The sequence below is a fragment of the Protopterus annectens genome, chromosome 1.part0 (genome assembly GCF_019279795.1).
Source record: "Protopterus annectens isolate FY-2018-M chromosome 1.part0, PAN1.0, whole genome shotgun sequence".
In the NCBI taxonomy this organism is placed as follows: Eukaryota; Metazoa; Chordata; order Ceratodontiformes; family Protopteridae; genus Protopterus; species Protopterus annectens.
The window spans coordinates 1,903,664,974-1,903,692,796 of NC_056725.1; the positions used below are offsets into that span (position 1 = coordinate 1,903,664,974).

Here is a 27,823-nt window from a genome sequence, read left to right on the forward strand (position 1 = left end):
CAGCTGGTCTACCCACCATCTCCCCCAAGAAACTATCATTTTAGGTAATTTAAATATTGACTGGCAATCCTGTTCTGGCAACAATCCAACCCATCATATAAACCTTCATGGCTTCACCCAACTAGTCCAGTCGCCAACCAGGATAAATAGAAACTCCAGCAAGCACACTACCCTGGATTGGATACTAGTCAGTAAGAGCCCCCAGTCATATATAACAGGCTGCTTATCAGATAGCCTCAGTGATCACTCCCCAACATTCCTCCTCAAAAAATACCTATACCAAGCTAAACCTGTCATCTACCGTCAAATACGTAAAAAACTAAACTTTAACCCACTCACATTCATCTCATCCCTCAAAGAATGTAACTGGCATCCCCTAAAGTACCTCAGTCTTGATGAAGCAGTTGAATTTTTTAATACTACCTTCCCGAGCATCCTTAATTACCATGCCCCCATAAGGCTTTCCAGAACGAAAGCACAACCCTCCCCATGGCTACAGAAAACCACCAAGTCAGAAATGAAAAACAGAGATAAAGCCTGGGAGCACTGGCAAAAAACCAAAACCCCCTCAACTAGACAGACATTCCTAGAACTACACAATAGAGTTAAAAATCTAATAAAACAGGACAAATTCCAATACTACCAGTTTGCCCTAGACTCCTCCCAATACAGCCCCAAACAATTCTGGTCTTCCATAAACTCCACCTCCACCCAGGCAAAGTCAGTACCCCTCCTCCTAACATCCCTCACTCCTCCAAAAATATTGCTACCTCATTCAACACACACTTCACACAAACCATGCTATCACTAGTTAAACAACACAACCCCCCCTCCCCTCCAACCCACACCTTCAACTAGTAATCTCCCCACTGCCTTCTCTTTTTCTCCTGTACCTACCTCCAACATAAAAAAACTCTTAACTAAACTTAAGCCCACCAAATTAGCAGCAGACAACCTCCCAAGTGAATACCTACAAATCGCAGCTGATGCTCTCGCCTACCCAGTATCCATCTTGATTAACTGATCTCTGTCAGAAAGTTACGTTCCTACACTGTGGAAAGTATCACATATAATTCCCCTCCACAAAGGCGGCCCCTCCACAGAACTAACCAATTACCACCCCATAGTTATTCTCTCTCCACTCTCCAAAATACTAGAGAGATGCATACATTCTCAGGTCTCAGACTACCTCCTTACTAACAACCTCCTTTCCAATACTCAGCATGGTTTCCGACCAAACCATAGCACCACCACTGCCTTACTCTCCTTTACTAACACTATCCTTCAGCATAAAAACAATGGCTATCTCTCCTCTGCTAGTTTCCTAGACCTATCTAAAGCATTTGACATGGTCCCACACAAACAACTCATCTCTGTCCTCAATAACCTATCCTTCTCTCAGTCAGTCACTAACTGGTTTCAGAGTTACCTGTCTGACCGCCAACAATCTGTTGTATGGCAGAATGACATATCTCCCCAACTACCTGTCTCCATAGGGGTTCCCCAAGGATCCATCCTTGGACCCCTACTCTTCTCTGTTTTCACCAATAATCTAGCCTCTGCCACCACACATGGCACACTCATACAATACGCAGATGACTCAACCATCGTCTACCCAGCCCAGTCCCTACCCAAACTGCAAAAAGTCACACAGGAAGCCTTTTCCTCTGTTGAAACTTGGTTATCCGATGCCCAATTAATACTCAACCCAAACAAAACTAAACTACTCATCTTCCAACCCACCAAACATACTCAAAACAACTCTCACTGTAACATCACAGCAAATGACAACACCACTATATACCCAACTGATCACACCAAATTGCTAGGAGTGGAAATAGACAATAAACTAAAATTTGACATTCACATATCCATGACCATAAAAAAGTCCAAAAAAAACTAGGAGCGTTATACAGAAATAAGCAACTTCTCACCAAAGCAGCAAAGATTTCAGTAGAAACTTCCCACCTTATTTCCACCCTACTTCATGCCTCTCCAATATATACCAACCTAAGGCAATGCGATCTAAACAAGCTAAAGACCTGCTACAACAAACTTGCCAAATTCGCCACAAGGGCATCCTACCGTAGTCACCACTGTCTCTCACTTGCTGAACTGGGCTGGCTTGAACTCCCTCACCTCCTTCAATGGTATCAACTATCATTTGCCCACAAACTAGTAAACCATCCACTAAATGTCCCATCCCTCCAGAATCTACTCCAACCCTATCACACTACTACACCACTAAGATCCAGCAACAAAAATCACTTGCAGATCACTAAAGCCAATAACTCTGCTGGTGAAGCACTATTCTCTTGCGCCGTAGCCAAATTATGGAACTCCCTCCTACCCACAATTACCTCCGTACTATCATGCACCCACTTCAAAACTTTACTAAAAGCGCACCTAAAAACATGCTGGCTATGCCCTTGCAACTCCCACTCTAATATCACACACCCCATCCAACCACTACCTTTCTTTCCACCCCACTAACTACCTTGATTATAGCAAGCTCAGATGCTCATAAGCATAGTACTTATTATACAGCAGGAACTTCTTATTGTAACATTTGTTGATGTCTGTTATGTAATGTACTTCGCAGATAAAGATTCTAGTTGTTCATAGGTTTATACTAGGCTATCTGCCCTAGGGCATTTATAAGCCTAGCCAGAGTGTGTTTGGCTTTCGCCACCCATTTTAAATTAATTTTGCTATGCCCTTTTTCGAGGTTAGTATACTGTGCCTCTGTCTAACAGTGACACAGAAGTGATACCCGGGGTAAACCTACGATCTCCCATCCACTCATCAACATTCCTCTTGAAGAGAGTCAATGAGGGACTCTGCCTAACCTGGACTGGAATTTTATTCCAGAGTGAAGGGAGCCTCTGGGTTATGAATCTGTCCCTCCAGCATGTCCTATTTATTTCAGTGCTGAGGTTCAAGTCTCTCGAGCGTAGCTCGATGGGATTTGGATTTTCTGAGGTGCAGCATGTCCATTAATTCTGGGTTGGACATGGCTTTATACGTCAGGCACAGATCGCCTCTGAGCAGGCAGTATGCCACTGAGTAGAGCTGGAGTTTCTTTAACCGGGCAGCATATGGCATCTGTTTGAGCCCTTTGATCCTCTTGGTGAGGTACTTTTGGGGTCTTTCCAGTTGCTGCAGGTGTCTGGTAAGGTACATCCCAAAAGGGGCATTGTACTCAATTATGGGCCTGATGAGGGATGAGTAAAGAGGCACGATGACCTCCCCTGATCTAGATGTGAATCCCTACATGATTAGGTGGGCTATATAAAATTTTTCTAACCACTTTGGCCACGTGGTTTTCAAATGAGAGATTGCTATCAACTTGGGTCCCCAGGTCCCTAATTACTTCTTCTGTACTTAATGGATTACCACCTATGTGGTAATTTGTGGGCACTTTGTTTTTGCCAAAGGGGATGACTATACACTTTTTGGCGTTTAGCTTGAGGCCATGGCTCTGGCACCAGTTGTCTGTTTCTATGAGGCCCTTTTGGAGGATGCTTGTGTTGGCTGGAGAGTCGATTATGGTGCCCAGTTTGCAGTCATCTGCGAACTTGGTCAGCCACAGTCCTTCCATGTTGGCCTGTACCTCAGAGAAATATATACTGAACAAGAGAGGTCCCAGGACTGAGCCTTGTGAGATGCCACTTGTAACTGGTTTGGAGTCTGACATGGCTCCAGCAATTCTAACCATGTGGGTTCTGTCCTTGAGCCAGTTTGCAACCCATCTAGTGACACAGGGGTTTATATTTAAGCTGGTGAGCTTATCTATAATGCCCGAGTGGAGTATTGTATCGAAGGCTTTTGCGAGGTCCAGGTAGGCTGTGTGGACCACCTTCCCTCACAATGGCCTTGGTGACTGTTTCAAAGAAATCAACCAGGTTTAAGAGGCAGGATCTGCCCTTAACAAAGTCGAACTGGGTAGGATCCGGTGTCTGTAGGTCCCCAATATCTTTATTTATGAGGTCCATGATGATCCTTTCCATAGCTTTGCAGACCAAGCTAGTCAGGCTTATGGGGCGATAGTTTCCAGGATCCGTTGAGGCACCACCTTTGTGGAGAGGGACCACTGTTGCTGTATGCCACTCTTTGGGTACATATCCTGTAGTAAGGCTGAGATTGAACAGTAGTTTTATGTTTGGGTTTAGCTCTTCTTGGAGTTCATGTAGGACGCAGCCCGGGACACCGACTGGTCCCATTGATGCTGTGTTTTTTACTTTGGAGAGGGCAGCTCTTACCTGAGCATCTGAGATGTCAGGGGGGCAGCACTCTGCTGTGATAGATATTTGCCCTTTTGGTGGGGAGGGGAGAAGTTTGCGCTGAACCTGTCAGCTAGGATGTTGGCAATGTCTGTGGGTTCGGTGTATTTTTTGTCATTGTGGACTAATTCTGAGCATATCTGGAAATTCCCACCCAGGTTCCTAACATAACTAAAGAAAGCCTTGTGATTATCCTTAGTGTCCTGTGCAATTTTTCTCTTGAAGCTGGCCTTAGACGATTTTATGAGTGCCCGTAGTTTTTTGCTAATACTGATCAGAGATGCCTTCCCTTTTTGGGATTTTGCTCTATCATGTAGTAGCTTCCTCCTTCTATTGTATAGTTTGTTTATGGCTGGGGTCCACCAGACAGAACGCCTGCCTTTGGAGGATTGGGTCTTGGTTTTATTTGGGATTGCATGATCCATGCATTCCTGAAGGTGTTCACAGAATGCATTTGTAAAGGATTCTGCGGTCTGGGCCGTATTTTCCACAGGCCCGGGGGCTTTGAAGGATTCCACCTTGGTTTTGAGGAGTGTGAAATTTGCTTTAGAGAAGTTTTTCACTGTGGTTTTCAGGGCAGGGGGTGGAGTCGGGATGTGAATATCCAGTGAGATTAGTTTATGGTCTGATCTTACCAGTGAGGGATACACTTCTGGTCTGGAGCATAGAGTCCCCATGTTGGTGATGATCAGGTCCAGTATGTTTTCCCCTCTTGTGGGAGTGGTAACAAGTTGTTCCATAGCATTTGAGTTTATAAATTCTAGGAACCTTTGGGCTAGGGTGTTGGAGCTAGAGTAATGCTCCCAGTCTATGTTTGGGTAGTTGAAGTCGCCCAATATAATGGTGTTTGGAGAGACCTTCATATTTTCCAGTGTTCTCAGGAAGGCCGATTGGGGTTTCTGGGTTTGGGAGGGTGGTCTGTAGCAGGCTATAAACTGGAAGGCAGTTTTACCCACTGTTAGTTGCACATGGATAGTCTCTGATGCTTCATGCTGTGCCACCAACCTGGAGGTGTGGGTATCTTTGACGAATATTGATACTCCCCCTCCTTTTGTGGTTCGGTCCAAGTTTTGGGGCCGAAAAGCATGGTATGAGGTATAACCTGGTAGTGCTGGGGTGCTCTCGGGAGCCTTGAACCAGGTTTCTGTTACTGCACAGATATCGATGTTCTCCATGCTAAGGAGAGTTTCGAGTGCGTGCATCTTGAGGTTTAGACTTCTGGCGTTGAGTAGCATTACTCTTAGTTTCTTATCCCTTGTGATACCTATGGAGGTGGGTTTGTCTTTTGAGCCTTGCCTAAAAAGGCACTATGGGGGTAGCAAGAGTCTTTGCCAATATCCAAAAGCCCAGGGGTGACAGGTGCAAGCCGTCCCTAGCGAAGCATTGTGGCTTGTCGAGCATGTCATCCCAGGCTGACAGGCATTGGATCCCCTTTGAATGACACCAATACTTAAGCCAATTGTTGAAATTGATCATCTTGTCTTCATATTGTGGCATCATTCTTGGTGAGGGTAAGATGCTACTCAAGGTCAGGGTCATACCGGCCTGGGCTACATGCTCAGAGAACTCCTCTATGTCTCTTTTCATGTAGTCCAGGGAGGTAGTCTCAGGTCATTCACACCAGCATGGACAATGACTGAGTCATATTTGTACTTGCCTTGGAGTGACCTGAGTGCTTGTGTTATGTGGCGGATCCTAGCGCCCGACAGGCAGCTCACCGTGACCTTCTCCTTGTTCAGCCTGGTGAGCGGGAAGTCAGTGTGCCTGACGATAGAGTCACCTATTACAAGTGTATCAGGTGTGTTGTTTAGCCTTAAGGGCTGTGACTGTTTGGCACACTGGCTTTGTGAGCTATGTGTTGCACGTGTTTTGTTTTGGGGTAGCGGTTGCTTGGGTGTCTGCTTTGGAGGTCTCTGCTGCTTAGGCAGATTTTTATTTAGAGCCTCCGAGTATGTTTTTGTGTGTTTATGTGTTTGGTTTGCTGTCGTGGTAGGTCTATGTGAGACTGGAATTGTAGTGAGTGTGGTTTCCTTCTCCTCCTGACTGGTTTCGCCAGTACTGAGTTGAGAGAGCTTAGCCTCCAGTATGGCTATATGGTTGCATCTCTCTCATGTGTTGCAATTTGTTGGGAGGAGGAGAGGGTTGTCTGTGTACATGAGGCAGTTGTAACATTGCCTCAAGATTCCCAGATTCACCAGCTGGACCAGAGAGGAGATTGACAACTGACCTTTGGACATGCTAGAATAGTATTGGGAATTCCTTTATAATTGAAAAAAAGGGCCAATGGGGAACGAGGTACTCAAGGGGAGTTTGTGAGGGTGTAGTGCTTTTAATATTTTAGTGATGACTTATATAATTGCTTTAGTGAGCAAGTGCCAGGTAACTTAAATGCAATGTGTTACAGGTGACTTAAATGCAAAAACGACAAACAGTAACTTTCTTTCAAGTGAAACAAGGAAATAAGTACAGTAAGCAATGCAGATATCACTAGTGATCCACAGAATCGCTGAAAAGCCGCATTTTAGGTGGAATTAGCGTTTCAGGGAAATAAGCAAACAAACAACAAGCATACAAATAAAGCTAGATTCAGCAAGCCTGGATCTAGTCTATGCTACAGCAAACAAGGTGTAAATTTCAGTAAGAAACAGTTTAAATATGCAGGCACTATAAGCCTTTAACTAGAAATTCCCAGCTCAGAAGGGCAGAGTCCAGTTGTCTACTGATGTACTATGTTCTTCATCTGTAAATATGTTTGTAATTAATTGCTATGTTAAATTGTTAATCGCTATGTAATCCAGTGTAACTTGTTTGTGTCTTTCGGCTTTTCCCGTTTAGGGGTCACCACAGTGGAACTCCGGTCCGCTAATGATTGACAGTAGATTTTTACGTGCTGGTTTGCCGGGCCTAACACACCACCTTCAACAAAGGATCGCCCATTCACGCATGTTGCCACACAGAAGACGCTCTAACTGAGAATCAAACGGGCAACCTCTAACTGTGAGGCGATAACGCTACCGCAGCACCACCACCGCAGTACTATGTAATCCAATGTAACTACTGTCTGTTTATTTTAACTGTGGAGCTTTTCTCCCCGGACCTCCGCTGAAAATGGACCAACGTCCAGTTGGACACTCCCGCTCAACAAATGTAAATAAATAAATAAAATAGATAATATACCAATAATAATAAGAGATTAAAAAAAACAGCAGAATAATGATGAAAATAAATCAATTTACCACGTGCTTCAGAAGGACATGTTGAAGATGAAAAAGGAGTATTAAGAACTGTTTAGAAATATAAAAGTTATTGGAAACTCGGTGCAAGAAAGAAAATATGCTACCTAAGGGTAGAAAAAACGTAGCATTATTTTGGTTTAAAAAGCACTAGAACATTTGTTTGGGAAACGTTAGAAAAGAATGGAGTAATTAAGGTGGAAAGGACAGATTACGAAATTACTGAAGAATATAGAACGCAAAAGCAGAAAAGGGAGATTAATAAAGGACGCACAAAAAAAAGCATGCAAAAGACAGAAAGATTGGTATTTCGGAAAGGAAAAAGAGTAAAACTGAGAGGCTATGAATATGATTAAAAAGGTGAAAAAACGAGTTCATCGGGAGTAGATGTAAAAGATTCTGGTCGTTATAAGCAACTAGAATTAATACATCACTATTCATTTTGTCTATCCGCTGTAGGCATTATTCAAATACCTGCAATGCACACACGCCAGCATATTAAAAAATCTAAACGTATAAGCAATCTTGTTTATAAACACACGTGCTAGGCACTCGGGGTTGTCACTTTTCTAGGCGCAGGAGGACTTCTTATTTTTATACGAGATCTTGCAGCGCTAACCATATCCTGTCTGTCAATCCAAAACAGCAAAAAAAAAAGTTTTCAGGTAATTACTAAAATAAACATGTTGCTAACATCTTTATAAATCTTGGCTTAAATTTACAGATTTACTTGTAAAATGTTAATGGTTTAACAAAATCTCTTATTCGGTATTCATGTTATGGGCTTTTGTAAATAGTTATATGGCTGTCATTTTTCCCTTCTGTTGTTAGAATTTTAATAAAAAGTTCTAAAAATTAAGTAATTAATATGTTGCGTGTAATTTTAAATAAAGTATATTGATCTATACCACTCAGTGAAAAGTTACAAAGTATACTACTGTTTTTTTTTTTTTTCTTTCTTTCAATGAGATACTTTGCAAATCAGAACTGTCAGGTAAAGAAAGATGAGTGGCAGATCTACCTAATGTGTTATGCTTTGCAATGGGAGCACTGTGCACGTTCAGGTTAACCAATTTTTACACTAGGCAGTACGACAGTCCAGACGTACACTCCTTGACTCGGTGATTCCAGGCGCGTCCCACTTGGATGCGCGCAGAGGTGAGGCCGGATGTGAGGCAAGCTGTGGCTTCCTCTCGGATGCATCTTTGCTTTAGTCGGGAATTGGGTGGTGGCTGTTTGTAACCAAGTTGTAGCGGCGGAGAAGGTTGTTATTGAGTTTACATTTAGTAGAACTTTTTACATTTTCTCCACGACTGCGCTTTTCTCCAGTCGGCTGTTACCGGCGGGGGGAGTGTATAACCTATCTGAAACATGCAGGCCATCAAGTGTGTGGTTGTTGGAGACGGGTGAGTTGGTTTTCTTTTTCCAAGATTCCTTGTGAATGATGAGTTTGCCGTTTGACACCAGCTGTCATGCTGTATATACTGTATGTTGTTTATGTTACTGAAATAGGGTCAGTTCTGAGCTGACCTTAACACTTTGCCCAGCCGAGACTCTCTAGTTCAAACTTGGGATAGCGGTTCCCTAAGCTCGGCGAGGCCTGCGGGGGCAGATGAATAGGAGGTTAAGGCTTATCAGTCTCCTCAAACTCTGCGGTGGTTGGCCGTTCTGTAGACATAGGTTTGCTTGGATGAAAATGTATACAGACCATTCTTTTGTTTGTGTTAACATTTTATCATGAAGTTGATTATTGATATATGCATGAATGAAGTTTTGAAACGTACGCATCAGACGGGTATTTTAAGTCTCGCTTCTCCCATTGAGAACCGGCTAATTTGGGAATTTTGTTGAACACATTACATACTTTCGAATTTGTACAGTGCCCTCTGAATTAACACTTGATTGTGATTATAAGGCCTTGTAAATAAGTGTGTTTGCAATGCGGTGAATTAAAGTTGTTTACAAATTGCTGATTTTTAAAGTTTTAATGTGGCATTGAGTAACCAACCGCTTTTGTATGCTTGTATCTGCATTTCCTGTAGTAACGCTGCTGGTTTACGTTTGGGTTCAACCATTAAAAGATGAGTTCAGCAGTTGTGGGCTCCTCATTATTGTGTTGTATTATACTAGGTTATGTCTTCTTATGCAGTTGTGCTCGCAGTTTGTATGCGGTTCTCCCTGTTTGGGTTTGCTGTCTGAATTTGTATGCAAAGACAAGGCTATACGAAGGGTCTATTTTTTTCTTTACTTTTTGTCACGTTAAAGTTGGTTTGATTTCAGAGTTTCAGAATTTTTGCTTTCAATAACAGTTGGAATTTGGGAACCAGTATATTGAATAACTGCGTTATTTAGTGATTCTCTGGACCAGTTAGGCTGTTGGGGATTGAGTCACTAACCCCAACGACGGGAGAGGTCCCTGTGAATCAGACCCACTTGGCTGTAAAATTTACTCACTGTTTTGACATACTAGTACACACATACGTTTGAAAAAGGCGGTGTAGAATATCGGGAAGCATAGTTTTACATGGGTCTATAATGGATGATTTGCAACCTGGAGGTCATCGGTGTATATGACTGCTCACTTTCTACGCGGAGATTGTGTTCTTTCCATTCCTTATGTCTTCCCTTTTCCCCCATTTATTCAAAGCATGGTAACTGTCACTGTGTTTCAATATGTGTCGTTTACTTTTCCCTTTTGTGATATGGGTTGTGTCTGAAAGATGTGCGTGGATTAGTCGGCTTACACAGTCAACAGATGTTCAGTGTTTATGCTGGTTTAACATGTTTGAAAAGTTTTACGGACGAGCCAAGTTGTAGCATTTTTATTTGGCGACCAGATGAATGCGTTGGTCTCATTGGACCCTTTCAGCCCTGACTTGGGGCAGAGGCTTAGACTACACTTTGACAAAGATCAGACTTCTACAAATGATGTATTCTACAGTAACGACTAGTTGAAAGTAATTTGATTAGGTTATAAGTTCGTTCTTGTTTTAATTGTAAAAGTTGACAATGCTCTAAATTTGACCTGTTGCTCCAAAAGTGTTAACGTGCGTTATGAGTTCGACTCTGTTGCTTTTCGGTTCTTGTTTTGGTGCTTTGTATCCATCCACCTTTATTCATAAACCAGTGCTGTTAAGAGTTTTGACAGAGAGCCTACCGAGAAGTGTGATTCTGACATCTTGTAATTAGTTACCCAGATGTTCATTCAGACTTTTTCTCCTTTTGTAATTTGGTTGTTTGGCAGAAGTGACTTGAATGAGTTAGCAGCAGTGTACATTTTTTAATTTGCTATGCGTTAGGCATTAAGTACAAGACACAGAAAATAAATTGGTGCTTGGGAAGGTTTAAAAAAGCTGAATGTTGGCTTTGACAGGAGTAAAGCATTTTCCAAAGTATGAGATTACTGTAACTTTTTTTTTGTGAAAGAGTATAACACTGATCTAACTGGGACATTTTCAGGCTCTAGTTACAGAAACATTTTAATAGTTAAAATAAGCGGATATCCTTCAACAGTGGAGTCAATTGCACAGGTTAGTGAAAATAACAGTGGTTGTGTGTTATATCATATGTGTATTGTAAGGGAAAATAGATGGAAAACACTTCTGGGGGGGAGTATACGTTTCTGAGTGTGTTGTCCAGTGCAAAAATATATATATATATAGTGGCCTTGAGAACATTTAAGTGGGGGATGAAAGAAAACTAAGTGGAGAGATGAAAGCCGAGTAAAAATGAATGACAGAGGGAGGACAAGGAGATACTGTGATTATTGGCGCAGTGCAACATAGCGGGCTAATTTGTTAGGACTAAGCTAACTGCCCTTTCAAGCTATTTTAAGCGTAGCCAATGATGTCATTTGGTGCTTAAAATTACCGTATTGTATTGGAGTTTAGCTTCACCTAACATTTTCCAAGGTCTGTATTTGTTAGATAATTACTAGATCAAAACGGATATTTGGTGGGTACTTGCGCATTAAAATAAAGCATTTAGAAGCCGTGTCTACTAGCTGTATGGGGAGGGAGATCCTGGGGTACAGTTTCTCATTCTTTGACTCAAGTTACACTTGAATGTCCTCTGAGATGTTTTACATGGGTGGGGAGTCAGTTCCAGTGCAGTGGTGTCATCTGCAGGGGTATACCTGTCCCTCCAATCCATTCTATTAATATTGCAGATTAGGTTTAGGTCTCTGGGTAAATTGTTTCAGATACTTCACATCTGCAAGACAAATGAGTCAATCGGTAATGGGTCTGAGGATGCCCTGTGTGCTAAACACAGGTTGCGTTTTAGAAGTCTGTAAGAGATTGTGTAACAATGAGGTTGGTTTTGAGGCCATTCATTTAGGACATATTGTTTAGACTTTGTATCATTTTTGTAAGATCTCTGTAGGCATTCCAGTTTTATGTGCCTAGACATAAACATGTCAACAGGAGCATTATATTCAATGACTGGTCTAATGAGGGCTCTGCGGATCTAGAAGTAATCCTCATGTTTGAGTGGTGCTGTATAGAAAGGTGTCCTTACCGCAATGGACACCTGCCAGTCAAAAGTAGGTCACTGTTCACATAAATTCCCAAACTACTGGGTCCGCTCCTAGGGGTGTGTTGTTTAATGTTAGTTATCCAGGGGAGCATTCTTTGCTGTTGAGCTTTAATTCACGAGTCTGGCACTAGTTAATTTTGTTTGGGACAAGTTTTCCTTTATGATTGTAGAACTTTTAAGTGATTTGATCACTGCTCTTAGCTTGTAGTCCTCAGTAAATGCAAGTTAATCGGGGCCCTTTGGTATTGTATTTTACTTTTGAGAAGTAGATGCTGATCAGAAGTGTCAGCACCAGACCCTGCAGGCTCCATTGATTTACTGGTGTGTGTTTATCCTGGTCTTGGAGGTAAGATGTAGCAGGTCAAAATAAGGGAAGCTGTCTGTGAACCAGTTGGCAGTCCAGCGGATGATGAAGTGGTTTTACTGTGCTTATGGAAGATTGTCAAAAGCTTGGCAAGCTTGTGGTAGGCTTTGTGCCCTATTTTGCCTTCATCTATTCCTTTAGTGACCTTTTCAAAAAGTCCACCAGATTAAGCATAACCTACCTTTTTGAGGAATCCAAACTGGGATCTTCCAAACACTGGATCCATTTCTGTCCTTTTTAATTACACAATTCTTTCCATGGCTTGGCATGTGAAGCTGATCTGTAATTGCCTGGGTCTGTGGAGGGTCTTTACTTATGCAGCTGGATGAGTTGCTGTTTCACTTGGTACAAAGTCAGTATGAAGGTGAATGTTGAACAGTGCTTGGGGTGCAGCTAAATCATCCTTCATGCTATTCAAGATTCATCCTGGGATGTTGTCAGGGATCCATTGATACATTTTTTTTTAAAGCCTGTACTTGTGTGATTGCTGATGGCAAGTCTGGCTCAGATATTTTGTGTGAAGTAGATGGGAGAAGGGTAAAGTTGGAGCCAAATTAATCTGCCAGTAAAATAGCTACAGCTTCATCTTCAATATAGGTAAGATCAGCTCAGTGCATTGTTGTTGTGTTGCTCTGTTTGTCAATATAAAAAAGTGTTGTGATCTTTTCTTGGATGGCTATTTTCACCTCTGACTTTGCTTTTGGTAGATTAAGTAGAGCACCAGGGTTGTTTGTTTAATTTAATGGTGAGGGCTGTATCATTCTGTGTATTGCACTTTTCTTTCAGCAAATATGCATTCATGCTCTAATATCAGCAAGCTTTAGAATAAAAGTTCCAGCAGTGGGGCATGATTTTTTGATATGCCCTTTGCTTGTTTTCTACCTGTTACTACTGAATCAGTACAGATACACCCCTAAACTATAGCATTATGTATGTATGTTTCCACATATTTAGTAGAGTTAATTGGATTTTGTGTGGATTTGAAGTTTGCTGTTATATCCCTTACCCTTGGGAGTAAGTAGGTTGTCTTGGAGAATTCTTTGTACCAGAGGGAGAAGTTGTCAGTGGATTCCTTTTCTTCTTTTTGTTCCTTCTCTTTCCACCTCTGTTTGCACACACACACACACACACACACACACACACACAAACACACGGAGAGCCTGCTTCATGGTCAGCTCTAAAAAGTGATGAAGGTCCGCAGTGAATAGTGTAAGATGCCTCATATTAGCAAATATGCAAGATGTTGTTTCCCCATAGTGTGAACTCTGAGTAGTTGTTCCAGGGTGTTCATGTATACAGTTTTAAAAACTCCAAAATATGATGAAGGAAAAGTTAGTAAAGCCATAATTATTAAACTGTCTAATGATGTTAGAATGTAATTTATGATTGAGGGACATGAAAGGGAGATGGAAATATGAGGTGAAAGTTGGTAGCATCAGTTAGGTAATGTAGTACTTGTGTGAATACTGGTCTAGACTGCAACTGAATTAAGGTGGGGAATTTGACTGTGGTTGTTAAAATGGAAAGGGGAAGTTTTTTTACAGGTTTTTACTGGTAGCGCAGTTTTAGACACTGGAATTGAATAGTGTTGATACTTGGTATGAAAATCATACTTTTAAAATGCACGCTATCTGTATTGGGGGGTGCAGAATTGTAGTACTGTGCAGTCCCTTGTTGGTTAGTGGATTTTGGTACATGCCAGGTGCATATGTTTATAGATTGTAGGGATCTTGATGTGTACCATTAGTACATTTTCTTATTGTGTGAATTTAAGGTGGTTGGTGAACTCCTTCATGAAAACTTTTGAAGTGCAGTGATGGTTTCATTTGGGGAGATGGGGTATACATTTGACTGTTTCTAATGTAGCATTAGTTGAGTTTGGCCAGTTAGGGGGTGCATATGGAAGGCTTGATAAGTGATAGAAAGTTGCTGTAGTGTTAACTTGTTTAGAGAGAGACTGGCCTTGTGTTCGCTTCCCAGTTTTTGGTAAGTTTTGAGCATTGAGTGGGGGACATCATTTGTGATATCCTCAATGCTACTACCAAGTGACCTGGAGATTTGAGACTGCGTCAATCTTGATTTTATATTGAGGAAGCTGAAAATGTTTGCTGTACGTAAATGCTTTTCACACACAACTCTTTTTTTGTTTAAGGATTCATTAACAGTTGAGAATTGACCATCGATTTTCTCAGTGTTGTCAAAGGTAGATGTGTGATGGACTGTAATTCAAGCATGGTACATGCTGGACAGATAAAGGTTTTATTTGCATATTGTGTAAGGGAGGATTGGCTGGAGACTAGAATATGTTTATGAATAGATTGAGCAGTAGAGGTCCAAGGATGTCACCTTGTTGGTTACTGTGTCAAAAGTAAATAGGCAGGAAGGAAGGGTGAGCAGATTAACATTTAGTAGGTCAAGTTCTGTTACTCATAACAGCTACCCCACTTTGTAGTGGAGGTTTAGGCCAAGGTTTGCAAGAATAAGAGTATATTGGGTGGACACAATGTCAAATTTCTAGGACTGGTCTAAAAATATCGATTACACCAGTTTGCCCTCATGTCTATGAAGGTTTTTGCAGCTTTGGAGTGATGATGCTGTGGTATAGTCGAAAGTAGTGTCAAAGAAAAAACTCCCTCTGATAGAAATTGGGAGTTGGGTGTGGATGCATTGTTTCGGAGGGCTTTGGAAAGAGGCAAGAGCAACAGGCATGTAGTTGCACTTTCAAGAGTTATTGCCCTTGCCTAATGTTAGAGGTTTGGCTGCACTAAAATGCTAATTGAATTTGCTGGTTGTGTTAAAATTTAAGTATATTTAAATATACATACATTCAATGGTTATATTGCACTTTTTAATGTTTTACTGATAGTTTTGTCTGTCAATATTTTAATGTTTCTTTTAAAAAGTGGTTTTGGCTAGTGTTTGAGAACAAGGTTTTAAACAGCAGTACTAAGCAACAATTAGCAATGTTTGTTTTTGACTGTAAGCGTTTTATTGGTGGCTTTTTAATTGCCGCATGTATAAATTGAAATCTGATGAAGTCTTTTTACAGATTAAAACGAATGTGCCATTGTGAACGTTAACGTCTTCTGTGTGAAACTCTGGAAAATGAGTGTGGTTTTTTATTGCCTTTCGTTTCAGTGGGGTGCTTCCTACTACCTTGGACTTTATAGTTGTCAGTGTTATATTTGTAAGGATGTTGGGCAGAGATCCTGGATCATAAATTCCAGGTTGGGATTGAGTTTTACGGCCTGTAGTTTTTAAGCTACATTTTCTTTCCTGTGGGTTTGTTAGGAACTGTGAAAGATTTTATATGTACCTATTGATATACCAGGTTTTCCAGGCTTTCTCTATTTACTTAGCTGGTAAAGTTAACTGTAGAGCTCTGTTTGTTTTTTTTCTTTTCGGGGGTGTGGGTTTTAGGATGGTTTAGAAAAGTATAGTTAGTACTTTTTACCATTTTAAAGGCGTTAAAATGTCTAGATATGTTTGGGAACATTGTGGATCAGTAAAGATGTTTACTGGAATTTTAAACTTTAATTGTCTTAATGTGAGTTAAGAGCTTTTGCTGGACAATGAGATAACACAAGTGGGATGATGCTCACTCCGGTGAGCCTTGATTGTGTACTAGAGGGTGTGTCTAATACTTTGACAGCCGCCAGTGTATAGATTCTAGAATGTTTTCATTGTTGCTGTTTGTTTTTAATAGCCAGCTGGGTTAAGCTGAAAAGATTTGTAGGCTGTGAATACCTGTATGAGGCTTGGAAGTAAACCACTTTATAACATCACCAAGAATGTGGGTCTCCTTAGGGGAGTTAGTAGATGCTCGTGATATGAAGTCTTTGAGAATTCGGGGTTCATTTGGGGGTATGACACTGCAGTGAAGCATACTGATTTGTTTTAGTTAACCTTTTTAGCTGTGTTGGTAATATTGCAGCTTCACTGAAATCTGGAATTTCACTCAAAAGGTGGTTATGCAGTGCTGGAGTATAGTGTAGTAATACTTCTTGTGGACATTTTGTCTCTTCTACTGGTGTATCCAGGTGGAATCATTTCTGAGTCACTGGTGTCTGGTCTTAGTGACTTATTTTGTGATCTGAAGAGTGCACTTGAATGAGTTTGTTGCAAACGCTTTGAATGTTGTTAAAATTTGTTTTTGGTAGTTTTGCACTGGCCTACATGAAAGGTTGAGGTAGTGGGAGTATTGGTTTCCACACATGGTTGTTGAATAGAGATGGGATTTGGCAAATATCTCCACAGAGTAGAAGTGGTGTGGGTAGATATGGAGAGAAGTATAAAGGCTTTTGTCATTGAGGGCGTACTTGGGCATGTAGCTAGCTGATTTGAAGAGCTTATATTTTAGATGGTGGACTTGATTGATGGTAAGTAATGTGGGGAAATATTGGATAATGTGAACAAGGAATGGGTTATGAGGAGTGTTCTGGATACAAAGTTTGGGTCGGGAGAGTAAGTATGCAGATAGAAGTAGGGGGAACATGATGGGGATAGGCTGAATGGGGGGTGATGTAAATAAGTTAGAATTCTTTAAGAACGTACTTTTATTATAGCGATGTGGGGAAAAAAAGGAGTGTATAATGAAGCAGTGAGGTGGGGAAAAAAGGCATGTATAATGAAGCAGCGAGGTTATGTATTTAGGTGCAATTTTTTTTTTCTTTACAAGTTTGTTAATTTGAACTGTTTTGTATGTGATGTGGCAAGAAAGTAGGAGGGTTTTTTAGCCAGCTGTCTGGGAGATGGAAGTGGCAGATTTGTGTGTTTAGATTTATGGAGCTAAAATCTGGTGATTTTTGAGGAATTGGGGATAGGTGGACTTGAATAGGGGGTGGATGGAGTTGTGAAGCCTAAGGTGGTGGCGGCCAAGGAGATTGGGGGATATGAGTTAATAAAGAGGGTTGGTTAGCTAGAACAGAAATGTGCAATTTGAGGGGCCATTGGTGGTTTGGGAACAGTGTGGTAAAGGTGGACAATTTTGGGGGTAAGGTAGCAAAGTTAAGCCATGTGGAGTGTGTCAGATTGTGGCACACCCACACAACAAAACAGGCCACAACCAACACCATCTATTTTGTAGAGGCTAGTGGTGTAAAATCTCTGATTAGATTGATTTGTGGCAAACAGGAGCATTTTGTGCAGACTGCACAGGTATAGTGTGATTTTTAACGTCCCTTTTTTGTTTTCACATGTTTTATTTTAATGTTTTCCCCTTTAGTACTAAGAACAGCGTGCCTTAAACTGGTAGGTGGTTGCCTTTTGCCCTTAGATTTATAACTGTGGCTGCTAGGATTTGCAAGATTACAGCCCATTTTAAATTGGAAAGACAAACTTTGCACCCACCTCCAGAATCAAATGCTGCTACCAAAAATCAAGTACAGCTTGCCCATATATGCTTTTAGTCATTTTATAATACCAACAAACTGCAGGTTATTGAAATTAGAATTTGAAGATTAGTACATGCCAGAAAGCATCACAATAATTTACTTAAGACTATCGTTGGCTCCCTATTACTCGTAGAGCAATACTTCTTACCAGTACACTATTGTAAAATGCTAAAACAAGGATATTGTCAGCACTCAAGGCTGCTCTTTGGAAGCACTTTCAGGAGGAAGCCACTTGTACTTGTTTTCATGACTTTGGGTAATCCAGTCGCACACCTCAACATCCATTTAAAAAACATAAAACCATCACTTACTGTAGAACTTGTCAGATCAAGTAAAAAATGTTAAAATGTGTATGTATACAGTGTTGTATATTACAACGCTGTAATGTTCTCTACTTTTACCATACTCCATAATCTGTCCTCTCTGCTCATTGAGCCTGGGCTGTGACTGAAAGGGATCAGACCAGTTAACAAATGACAAAGGCAGCAAGTAGTAGGTTACTATCAATAATACACTTAACAGGCAGAGGAAGTGTAGGACCAGTAGTAGCACTGTGATCTTGGCACAGAATGTGAAAAGGAGAGTTTTTGGGAGCATATTAACATTGCCGGTGTTTTAGTTGGAGAAGATGTGATAAAACAGGGTCACAGCCTGAAAGGTAAAGACTGGTCTTTAATGTAGGAGTTTGATATGAAAAAAAAGAGACTTTAATCTCCTCTGGATAACTAAAGGAACACACTTCTTGGTTAGGAAATATTGAGATCATTCAAGCTGGGATTTTTGTTGGGTGGGAATTATCCCAAATGGGGTGTTTACATTAGATTTATCTCTCTAACAAGGGAGTGGCATAGAGAGAGCTAAAATCTTTTTGGATCTTGATCATGCCTTTGAAAATTAACCAGGCAGTGGAAAAAAAGATATTCTAATGTTGTAACTATGAGCAGTGAATAAAAACGTTTACCTTAACTTGTCTGTATGCATTTCTACAAAATGTCAGGTGCATCTTCAAAAATGTGTATTGTATTAACTGAGCATGTGCGTCTGGGAGGATCAATGTTCAGACGAATCCAGGGAAAAAACTTTCCTGTACTTTAAAGAAAACTGTACGGGGTATAAAGTCTGAATCACAGCACTGTCATTCTTGATTTCTGAGGAATTTACCAACAGAAATCAACTGAAGCACAAGCTAGGCCTTGAGGGAATGCATACTTTGAGTCATATGTGATACTTCTGATATTATGTCTGCTGTTTGCAGTTTTAACACAGTCTTCAAACTATTTTTTTTTCTTTCCAAATGAAAGTACAAAAGAAAATATTTTTGTTCTAGTGGGTGTGAGTATTTCTTTCCTTTCTACTTGGATGTAATAGGTAGTTTATGTTAGTATGCTTGAGTTTTGGTGTACTGAAATGCTGTACTTTCCCTTGGGCAAAACTGTTAAGTTCCCTTATTTGGTGATTTTATTATATATTTGGACCATCTCAGGAGTGTGTGTGTGTGTGTGTGTGTGTGTGTGTATATATCAACTTTCTTAAATGTTTTGTATCAAAACAGTGCCTGTCAGGGCAGCAAGATCTGCAAAAATAAGTGTACTGTATTCATTTTGTTCAAGTAATGTAAAACTTTTATTGTGTTCTAAAATGTATGGATATGATGGTTAATGTTATGCAGAATGTACACTTAGAAATGTCTGAAATAAATTTAAATACTATGTCTGTATGTTGTTGTTTGTCTTTTCGGCTTTTCCCGGTTAGGGGTCGCCACAGAGGAACTCTGTTCCGCTAATGATTTGGCAGTCTATTTTTATGGTGCCGAGTTGCAAGCCTGACGCCCAACCTTCAGCAAAGGCACGCCCATTCACGCATGTCTTTCGGAGGCCACTCAACCACAGGGAGGATGTGTGTATATAATACATGAACGTGTGTATGTAATTTTTTTTAAACTTGGGATTCTGTGCTTCCCTGCCACTTTCTTTTTCGGTTGCATACTTTGTTTTTGATTCTTTTTGTACCAGCCATTCTAACGTGGGTTGAGAGGGTCCTGAGGTCTAGGGAGGAGGGTATACATGGGAATCTACGATTCCTGAATCCCCCCCTCCCAAAATTTCCTTCCACTTTTTTGGAAAAACACTTATGCATTTGGAGCCCTTTTTTCTCTTGAAGACTCAATATAATTCCTGAAGTCTATTTCCATATAGCTTTCATTTTACTTATGCCTTGTAGCAATTTTCTCTGAAGTGTCTTGACACCAAACACCGTCCAAGAAAATAAGCGATCAGTAATCCCGAGCAGGTCCAAGTACAACCGGATTTATTTGTTTTTTGTCACATCTTCCTTGGTAATCTACTAATGTAGGTATAACCATTCCTCATCCTCTTCTTATTTTTCTTTTAGTAGCCACATTCCTTCATGTGGTGATGTATTAGTTACAGCAACTCGAGTACTTACCTTATCAGTAGAAACTGGAATTCAGGCTCTAATCTGTGCTCATGTGTTCAGACTTTACAGGTATTTTTTGACCACATCCTTTGGGCTATGTTCAGAAATGTTGTTTTATTGTCTAACATGGTGTGTTTATGAACATTGTCTAACATGGTGTGTTTATGAACCTATCTGCCCTAGGGCATTTATAAGCCTAGCCAGAGTGTGTTTGGCTTTCGCCACTCATTTTAAATTAATTTTGCTATGCCCTTTTTCAAGGTTAGTATACTGTGCCTCTGTCTAACAGTGACACAGAAGTGATACCCGGGGTAAACCTACGATCTCCCATCCACTCATCAAGATTCCTCTTTTAAGGGAGTCAGTGAGGGACTCTGCCTAACCTGGACTGGGATTTTATTCCAGAGTGAAGGGAGCCTCTGGGTTATGAATCTGTCCCTCCAGCATGTCCTATTTATTTCAGTGCTGAGGTTCAAGTCTCTCGAGTGCGTAGCTCGATGGGATTTGGATTTTCTGAGGTGCAGCATGTCCATTAATTCCGGGTTGAACATGGCTTTATACATCAGGCACAGATCGCCTCTGAGCAGGCGGTATGCCACTGAGTAGAGCTGGAGTTTCTTTAACCGGGCAGCATATGGCATCTGTTTGTGCCCTTTGATCCTCTTGGTGAGGTACTTTTGTGGTCTTTCCAGTTGCTGCAGGTGTCTGGTAAGGTACATCCCAAAAGGGGCATTGTACTCAATTATGGGCCTGAGAGATGAGTAAAGAGGCACGATTACCTCCCCTGATCTAGATGTGAATCCCTTCATGATTAGGTGGGCTATATAAAATTTGTCTAACCACTTTGGCCACGTGGTTGTCAAATGAGAGATTGCTATCGACTTGGGTCCCCAGGTCCCTAATTACTTCTTCTATACTTAATGGATTACCACCTATGTGGTAATTTGTGGGCACTTTTGTTTTTGCCAAAGGGGATGACTATACACTTTTTGGCATTTAGCTTGAGGCCATGGCTCTGGCACCAGTTGTCTGTTTCTATGAGGCCCTTTTGGAGGATGCTTGTGTCGGCTGGAGAGTCTATTGTGGCACCCAGTTTGCAGTCATCTGCGAACTTTGTCTTCAGTGTTGGCCTGTACCTCCGAGAAATATATACCGAACAAGAGAGGTCCCAGGACTGAGCCTTGTGGGACGCCACTTGTAACTGGTTTGGAGTCTGAAATGGCTCCAGCAATTCTAACCATGTGGGTTCTGTCCTTGAGCCAGTTTCCAACCCATCTAGTGACATAGGGGTTTATATTTAAGCTGATTAGCTTATCTATAATGCCCGAGTGGAGTATTGTATCGAAGGCTTTTGCGACGTCCAGGTAGGCTGTGTGGACCACCTTCCCCTCGTCAATGGCCTTGGTTACTATTTCAAAGAAGTCGACCAGGTTTAAGAGGCAGGATCTGCCCTTAACAAAGCCGAACTGGGTAGGATCCAGTGTCTGTAGATCCCCAATATCTTTATTTATGAGGTCCATGATGATCCTTTCCATAGCTTTGCAGACCAAGCTAGTCAGGCTTATGGGGCGATAGTTTCCAGGATCCGTTGAGGCACCACCTTTGTGGAGAGGGACCACTGTTGCTGTACGTCACTCTTTGGGTACATATCCTGTAGTAATGCTGAGATTGAACAGTAGTTTTATGTTTGGGTTTAGCTCTTCTTGGAGTTCATGTAGGACGCCGCCCGGGACACAGTCTGGTCCCATTGATGCTGTGTTTTTGCTTTGGAGAGGGCGGCTCTTACCTGAGCATCTGAGATGTCGGGGGGGGGGGGCAGCACTCAGCTGGGATAGTTATTTGCCCTTTTGGTGGGGGGGGAGAAGTTTGCGCTGAACCTGTCAGCTAGGATGTTGGCAATGTCTGTGGGTTCGGTGTATTTCTTGTCATTTTGGACCAATTCTGAGCATATCTGGGAATTCCCACCCAGGTTCCTAACATAACTAAAGAAAGCCTTGTGATTATCCTTGGTGTCCTGCGCAATTTTTCTCTTGAAGCTGGCCTTAGACGATTTTATGAGTGCCTGTAGTTTTTTGCTAATACTGATCAGAGATGCCTTCCCTTTTTGGGATTTTGCTCCATCATGTAATAGCTTCCTCCTCCTATTGTATAGTTTGTTTATGGCTGGGGTCCACCCGACAGGACGTCTGCCTTTGGAGGATTGGGTCTTGGTTTTATTTGGGATTGCATGATCCATGCATTCCTGAAGGTGTTCATAGAATGCGTTTATAAAGGATTCTGCGGTCTGGGCCATATTTTCCACAGGCCCGGGGGCTTTGAAGGATTCCACCTCTGTTTTGAGGAGTGTGAAATTTGCTTTAGAGAAGTTTTTCACTGTGATTTTCTGGGCAGGGGGTGGGGTCGGGATGTGAATATCCAGTGAGATTAGTTTATGGTCTGAGGGATACACTTCTGGTCTGGAGCATAAAGTCCCCATGTTGGTGGTGATCAGGTCCAGTATGTTTTCCCCTCTTGTGGGAGTGGTAACAAGTTGTTCCATAGCATTTGAGTGTATAAATTCTAGGAACCTTTGGGCTAGGGTGTTGGAGCTAGAGTAATGCTCACAGTCTATGTTTGGGTAGTTGAAGTCGCCCAATATAATGATGTTTGGAGAGATCTTCATATTTTCCAGTGTTCTCAGGAAGGCCGAGTGGGGTTCCTAGGTTTGGGAGGGTGGTCTGTAGCAGGCTATAAACTGGAAGGCAGTTTTACCCACTGTTAGTTGCACATGGATAGTCTCTGCTTCGTGCTGTGCCACCAACCTGGAGGTGTGGGTATCTTTGACGAATATTGATACTCCCCCTCCTTTTGTGGTTAGGTCCAAGTTTTGGGGCTGAAAAGCATGGCATGAGGTATAACCTGGTAGTGCTGGGGTGCTCTCGGTAGCCTTGAACCAGGTTTCTGCTACTGCACAGATATCTATGTTCTCCGTGCTAAGGAGAGTTTCGAGTGCGTGTATCTTTAGGTTTAGATTTCTGGCATTGAGTAGCATTACTCTTAGTTTCTTATCCCTTGTGATACCTATGGAGATGGGTTTGTCTCTTGAGCCTTGCCTAAAAAAGGCACTATGGGGGGTAGCAAGAGCCTTTGCCAATATCCGAAAGCCCAGGGGTGACTGGTGCAAGCCGTCCCTAGCGAAGCATCGTGGCTTGTCTAGCATGTCATCCCAGGCTGACAGGCATTGGATTCCCTTTGAATGACACCAATACGTAAGCAAATTGTTGAAATTTTATCATCTTGTCTTCATATTGTGGCATCATTCTTGGTGAGGGTAAGATGCTACTCAAGGTCAGGGTCATACTGGCCTGGGCTACATGCTCAGAGAGCTCCTCTGTCTCTCCATGTAGTCTAGGGAGGTTCGTCTCAAGTCATTCACACCAGCATGGACAATGACAGAGTCATATTTGCACTTGCCTTGGAGTGACCTGAGTGCTTGTGTTATGTGGCGGATCCTAGTGCCCGACAGGCAGCTCACCGTGACCTTCTTGTTCAACCTGGTGAGCGGGACGTCAGTGTGCCTGACGATAGTCACCTATTACAAGTGTATCCGATGTGGTGTTTAGCCTTAAGGGCCGTCTGTGACTGTTCGGCACACTGGCTTTGTGAGCTCTGTGTTGCACGTGTTTTGTTTTGGGGTGGTGGTTGCTTGGGTGTCTGCTTTGGAGGTTTCTGCTGCTTAGGCAGATTTTTATTTAGAGCCTCCGAGTATGTTTGTGTTTGGTTTGCTGTCGTGGTAGGTCTGTGAGACTGGAATTATAGTGAGTGTGGTTTCCTTCTCCTCCTGACTGGTTACGCCAGTACTGAGTTGAGAGAGCTTAGCCTCCAGTTTGGCTATATGGTTGCATCTCTCACATGTGTTGGAATTTGTTGGGAGGAGGAGAGGGTTGTCTGTGTACATGAGGCAGTTGTGACATTGCCTCGATTCCCAGATTCACCAGCTGGACCGGAAAGGAGATTGACAACTGACCTTTGGACATGCTAGAATAGTATTGGGAATTCCTTTATAATTGAAAAAAAGAGCCAGTGGGGAACAAGGTACTCAAGGGGAGTTTGTGAGGGTGTAGTGCTTTTAACTTTTTAGTGCTGACTTTTATATAATTGCTTTAGTGAGCAAGTGCCAGGTAACTTAAATGCAATGTGTTACAGGTAACTTAAATGCAAAAACGACAAACAGTAACTTTCTTTCAAGTGAAACAAGGAAATAAGTACAGTAAGCAATGCAGATATCACTAGGGATCCACAGAATCGCTGAAAAGCCGCATTTTAGGTGGAATTAGCGTTTCAGGGAAATAAACAAACAACAAGCATACAAACAAAGCTAGACTCAGCAGGCCTGGATCTAGTCTATGCTACAGCAAACAAGGTGTACCAATTTCAGTAAGAAGCAGTTCAAATATGCAGGCACTATAAGCCTTTAACCAGAAATTCCCAGCTCAGAAGGGCAGAGTCCAGCCTCTCCTCCCACAAGAGTGCAGACCACGAACCCTCTTAATGTAAAATAATTGGCCTGAAGCCCAAGTGCTTAAACCAGAATTAATACACTTTTAGAATAACAGACACTGAGCCCTCAGTCAGCAGTTCCCAACTTAGAAGGATGTAAGCTACCTGTTCTGCCACTACAGTGCAGACCACAAACCACCTTAATGTAAAACAACTGGTCTGAAGCCCAAGTGCATAAACTAAAAGGCTTAGAATGAGTTACACCAAGCAGTAATAAATACAATTGAGTACTTTTAAGATGACGCAAAAGCAAAATAAAGTAGGAAGAAACACAAATACAGTAAAAGCAGATATTTCTTTTTTTTTTTTGAGTGAGCAAATGAGATGGGCCCAGGAGTTACATGACAAACAAGTGCAAATGCAGGCCTTCAAATTAGAAAGTTGAGAGAGATGGAAAACCGCCCAAACGGCCAATTAACTACAAATTCTGGGCCAGAACCACTCCCTGTGTGGTAGACGGGTTACCTATGCTTACCACTCCCACTGATAAGCTAGAAGGCTTCCCTCCAACACAGAAAGGCTTGTGGGGCTCAGAAGCTTACAAACAGTCCTGGATACAGCAAATCTGTATTTGGAACACTAATTACAGGAAAGATAGGAAACAGGCTTACAATTTTTTTTTTTTTTTTTTTTTTTTTTATAGAAAAGTAGTAAAAACAATTCACATGCAGTGCAAGCTGGCACACTTGAGCATGTAGCAATATTAGTCCACACACAGTTTGAAAAAATGTAATTTAAATTAAAAAGGACTGAAAGCAAGTGCAGAAAGTGTTTATTAGGTAGAATGCGGTAAAGAAATGGGACTGGGGGAGTGTCCTATATCAAATCTACAGTGGGGCGGGCACTGCAAAAGCCACCGAATTTAAACTACAACCAAGAACAGTGGGGAGGGAGTGGGGAAGACAGTTTCAACAGAGATGTGAGGAATCGCAGTGCAAATTATAAAACCAAAAATATATATACTGTTCTGTTGTCTTACTGTTCTGCAAATATACAGAGAGATCTAAGCAACAATTTAGCTCTAATACAGAAAAATATACTCAGCTCTATGTATTGGCAGATAGTCTTGTAAGGCTGTCTCTCAGTACACAGGTTCCAATTTAAATCTGTGTTAATATTTTAAAAATATTACAGATGTGCAGTGTGAACTTTTGGGTCCAAAACTAAAATGCAGATTGGGGAAATTGTGTAGTCCTAACTGGTATTTAAGGAAAGGGATTGAAAGTTCAGAGGAATGTTACTGGAAAGGGTGTATGGCTTTGAAAATAGGATACACAGGGAGACTTCAGGAAATAAAACCAGAGTTATTTTTACCAAAAAGTCTTGGAATTACCGTAAACAAGAAATATATAGAACTGGGGTGGGGCAGGTTTTCAGATTTGCGCATGCAACATCCTAGATCAGTGCCACACACACCGCTCACTTCTCTCGGTCTCTCGCTCGGTCTCGGTCTCGCTCTCTAAGGGAACAGGGGTTCTGGGAAGAAATAGCCAGGGAATTGTTATGGCTAGGCTTGTATAGGCCCTAGGACTGATAGCCTAGTACTAACCTGTGAACACTACTAGGTGGGTTTTCTTCCAAATGCCATAACTATTTGACTCTTTTTGCACTGAAGGATGCTGTCTGTATATCTCTAGAGTTTCATTAATATTTACAGAAAGAAGCATTTATGTATTGAGAGGTGAGCTTTGAATAAATGGTTTCACAGGGTACTTGATGAAGCACATGTGGATGGGTAATATGCTACTAGAAATTCAGTCTTCCAAATTAAATAGTTTTAAGTTTTCAGATTGCATTATCAGAACATTTTCAAGCTGCTGTTTTGCTTAGTAAATTGAATTTTGGTACTGTTTTAATTTTAGGCCGTAAAGGTTTAACTGACTTGCGCAAATATTGATACTTCACAAGAATAATGAATTGCTAGGGTGCAGTACCAGTGCTGCAATAAAAGAATGTTTAGTATTACTGAAACTGTCTGGAAATTTTTCTACCACGTGAACGTTATAAAGTGCCTAAACTGAAAGGGAAGCAAAAAATTAACATGCATTTCTTGTTCTCGTGTTCATGGGGCAGTTTTTGGGTGTGAAACTTTATCAGCGGGTTGGGAGTTCTTAAATGCAGATCAGGGTGAGAATGCCTGGCTTGAAGCTACAGGGAAGACGTTTTAAGGAATAAATGCATATTTCTGAATGTAAATGCCTACTGTGGATATGGGAAGAAGCAGAAACCATTCAGGTTTTTAATTTGGTTAGATTGAGCTGTTAGGAAGTCCTTTTTAATAATATATAAAAGTTGTGATGGAAGAGTAATTCAAACCCAGTTATGGGATCTTTTTGAGATGCACGAGATGCGTTTCTAGCCAGTTTCTTTGATAAATCCTTATGTTTTGCTTGCTGGGTTGATCAGACTTGGAGTGAAGATGGCATTTGTATGAGTCTGTGGCACGTCTCTTATAGAAGATTTAAACTGTTCATGGCTTTCATCACTGCACACAAGTATGAAGTCCTAGTAACCCATCAACCAAGTGGCAGTATTTGAAGGAAAAATTGAAGAACAACTGACAAGTGTGGGCAGGGGGGCTGTTCGGTTTTAATGGACAATATATAAAGGTCATAGGACTGTGCTTTCTGCAGTAATATATTTTAAGTAGTTACTGGTGGAGTTATTGGAATGTTGTGGTTCATTTTTCTAAATTGCTGTGCTTTGTATAAGGACTTGCTAGTAGTTATTGATAGCAGGAAAGTGAACCAGTAGAGCAAAGGTCAGATACCTATGAACATGGAGTTGGTTTTTTGCTTGGGAGTGAATAGAACTGGATTATATTTTTTGCACCGTTCTGTTTATCAGCATTCCTTGCCATTGCGAGAGTGGATGAATACTGGATACTGAGTGGTCATTGAAGTTGGAGAGAACAGTTCTGTAGTCAGGTTCAGAAGAACTTGTTAATTGAAGTTAGAAGTGGGTTGTGGGAAGATTAAAGAATGCTGGTGTGAATGTGCTTTGGGAATAGGAGGAGGTGGGGTATACACTGTAGGCACA

The 27,823-nt window shown here is 41.5% G+C and overlaps 1 protein-coding gene across 1 annotated transcript in view; it reads left to right on the top strand.

The window, feature by feature from the left end:
• Window positions 1–8,670: 8,670 nt before the first annotated feature.
• The window catches only part of LOC122800801 (ras-related C3 botulinum toxin substrate 1), a 581,096-nt gene continuing 561,943 nt past the window's right edge, over window positions 8,671–27,823 (top strand). The window contains exon 1 of the mRNA XM_044070082.1: window positions 8,671–8,922. Within this exon, the coding sequence (XP_043926017.1) occupies window positions 8,888–8,922 (35 nt within the window). The 5' untranslated portion in view covers window positions 8,671–8,887. The remainder of the gene's footprint in view (window positions 8,923–27,823) is intronic.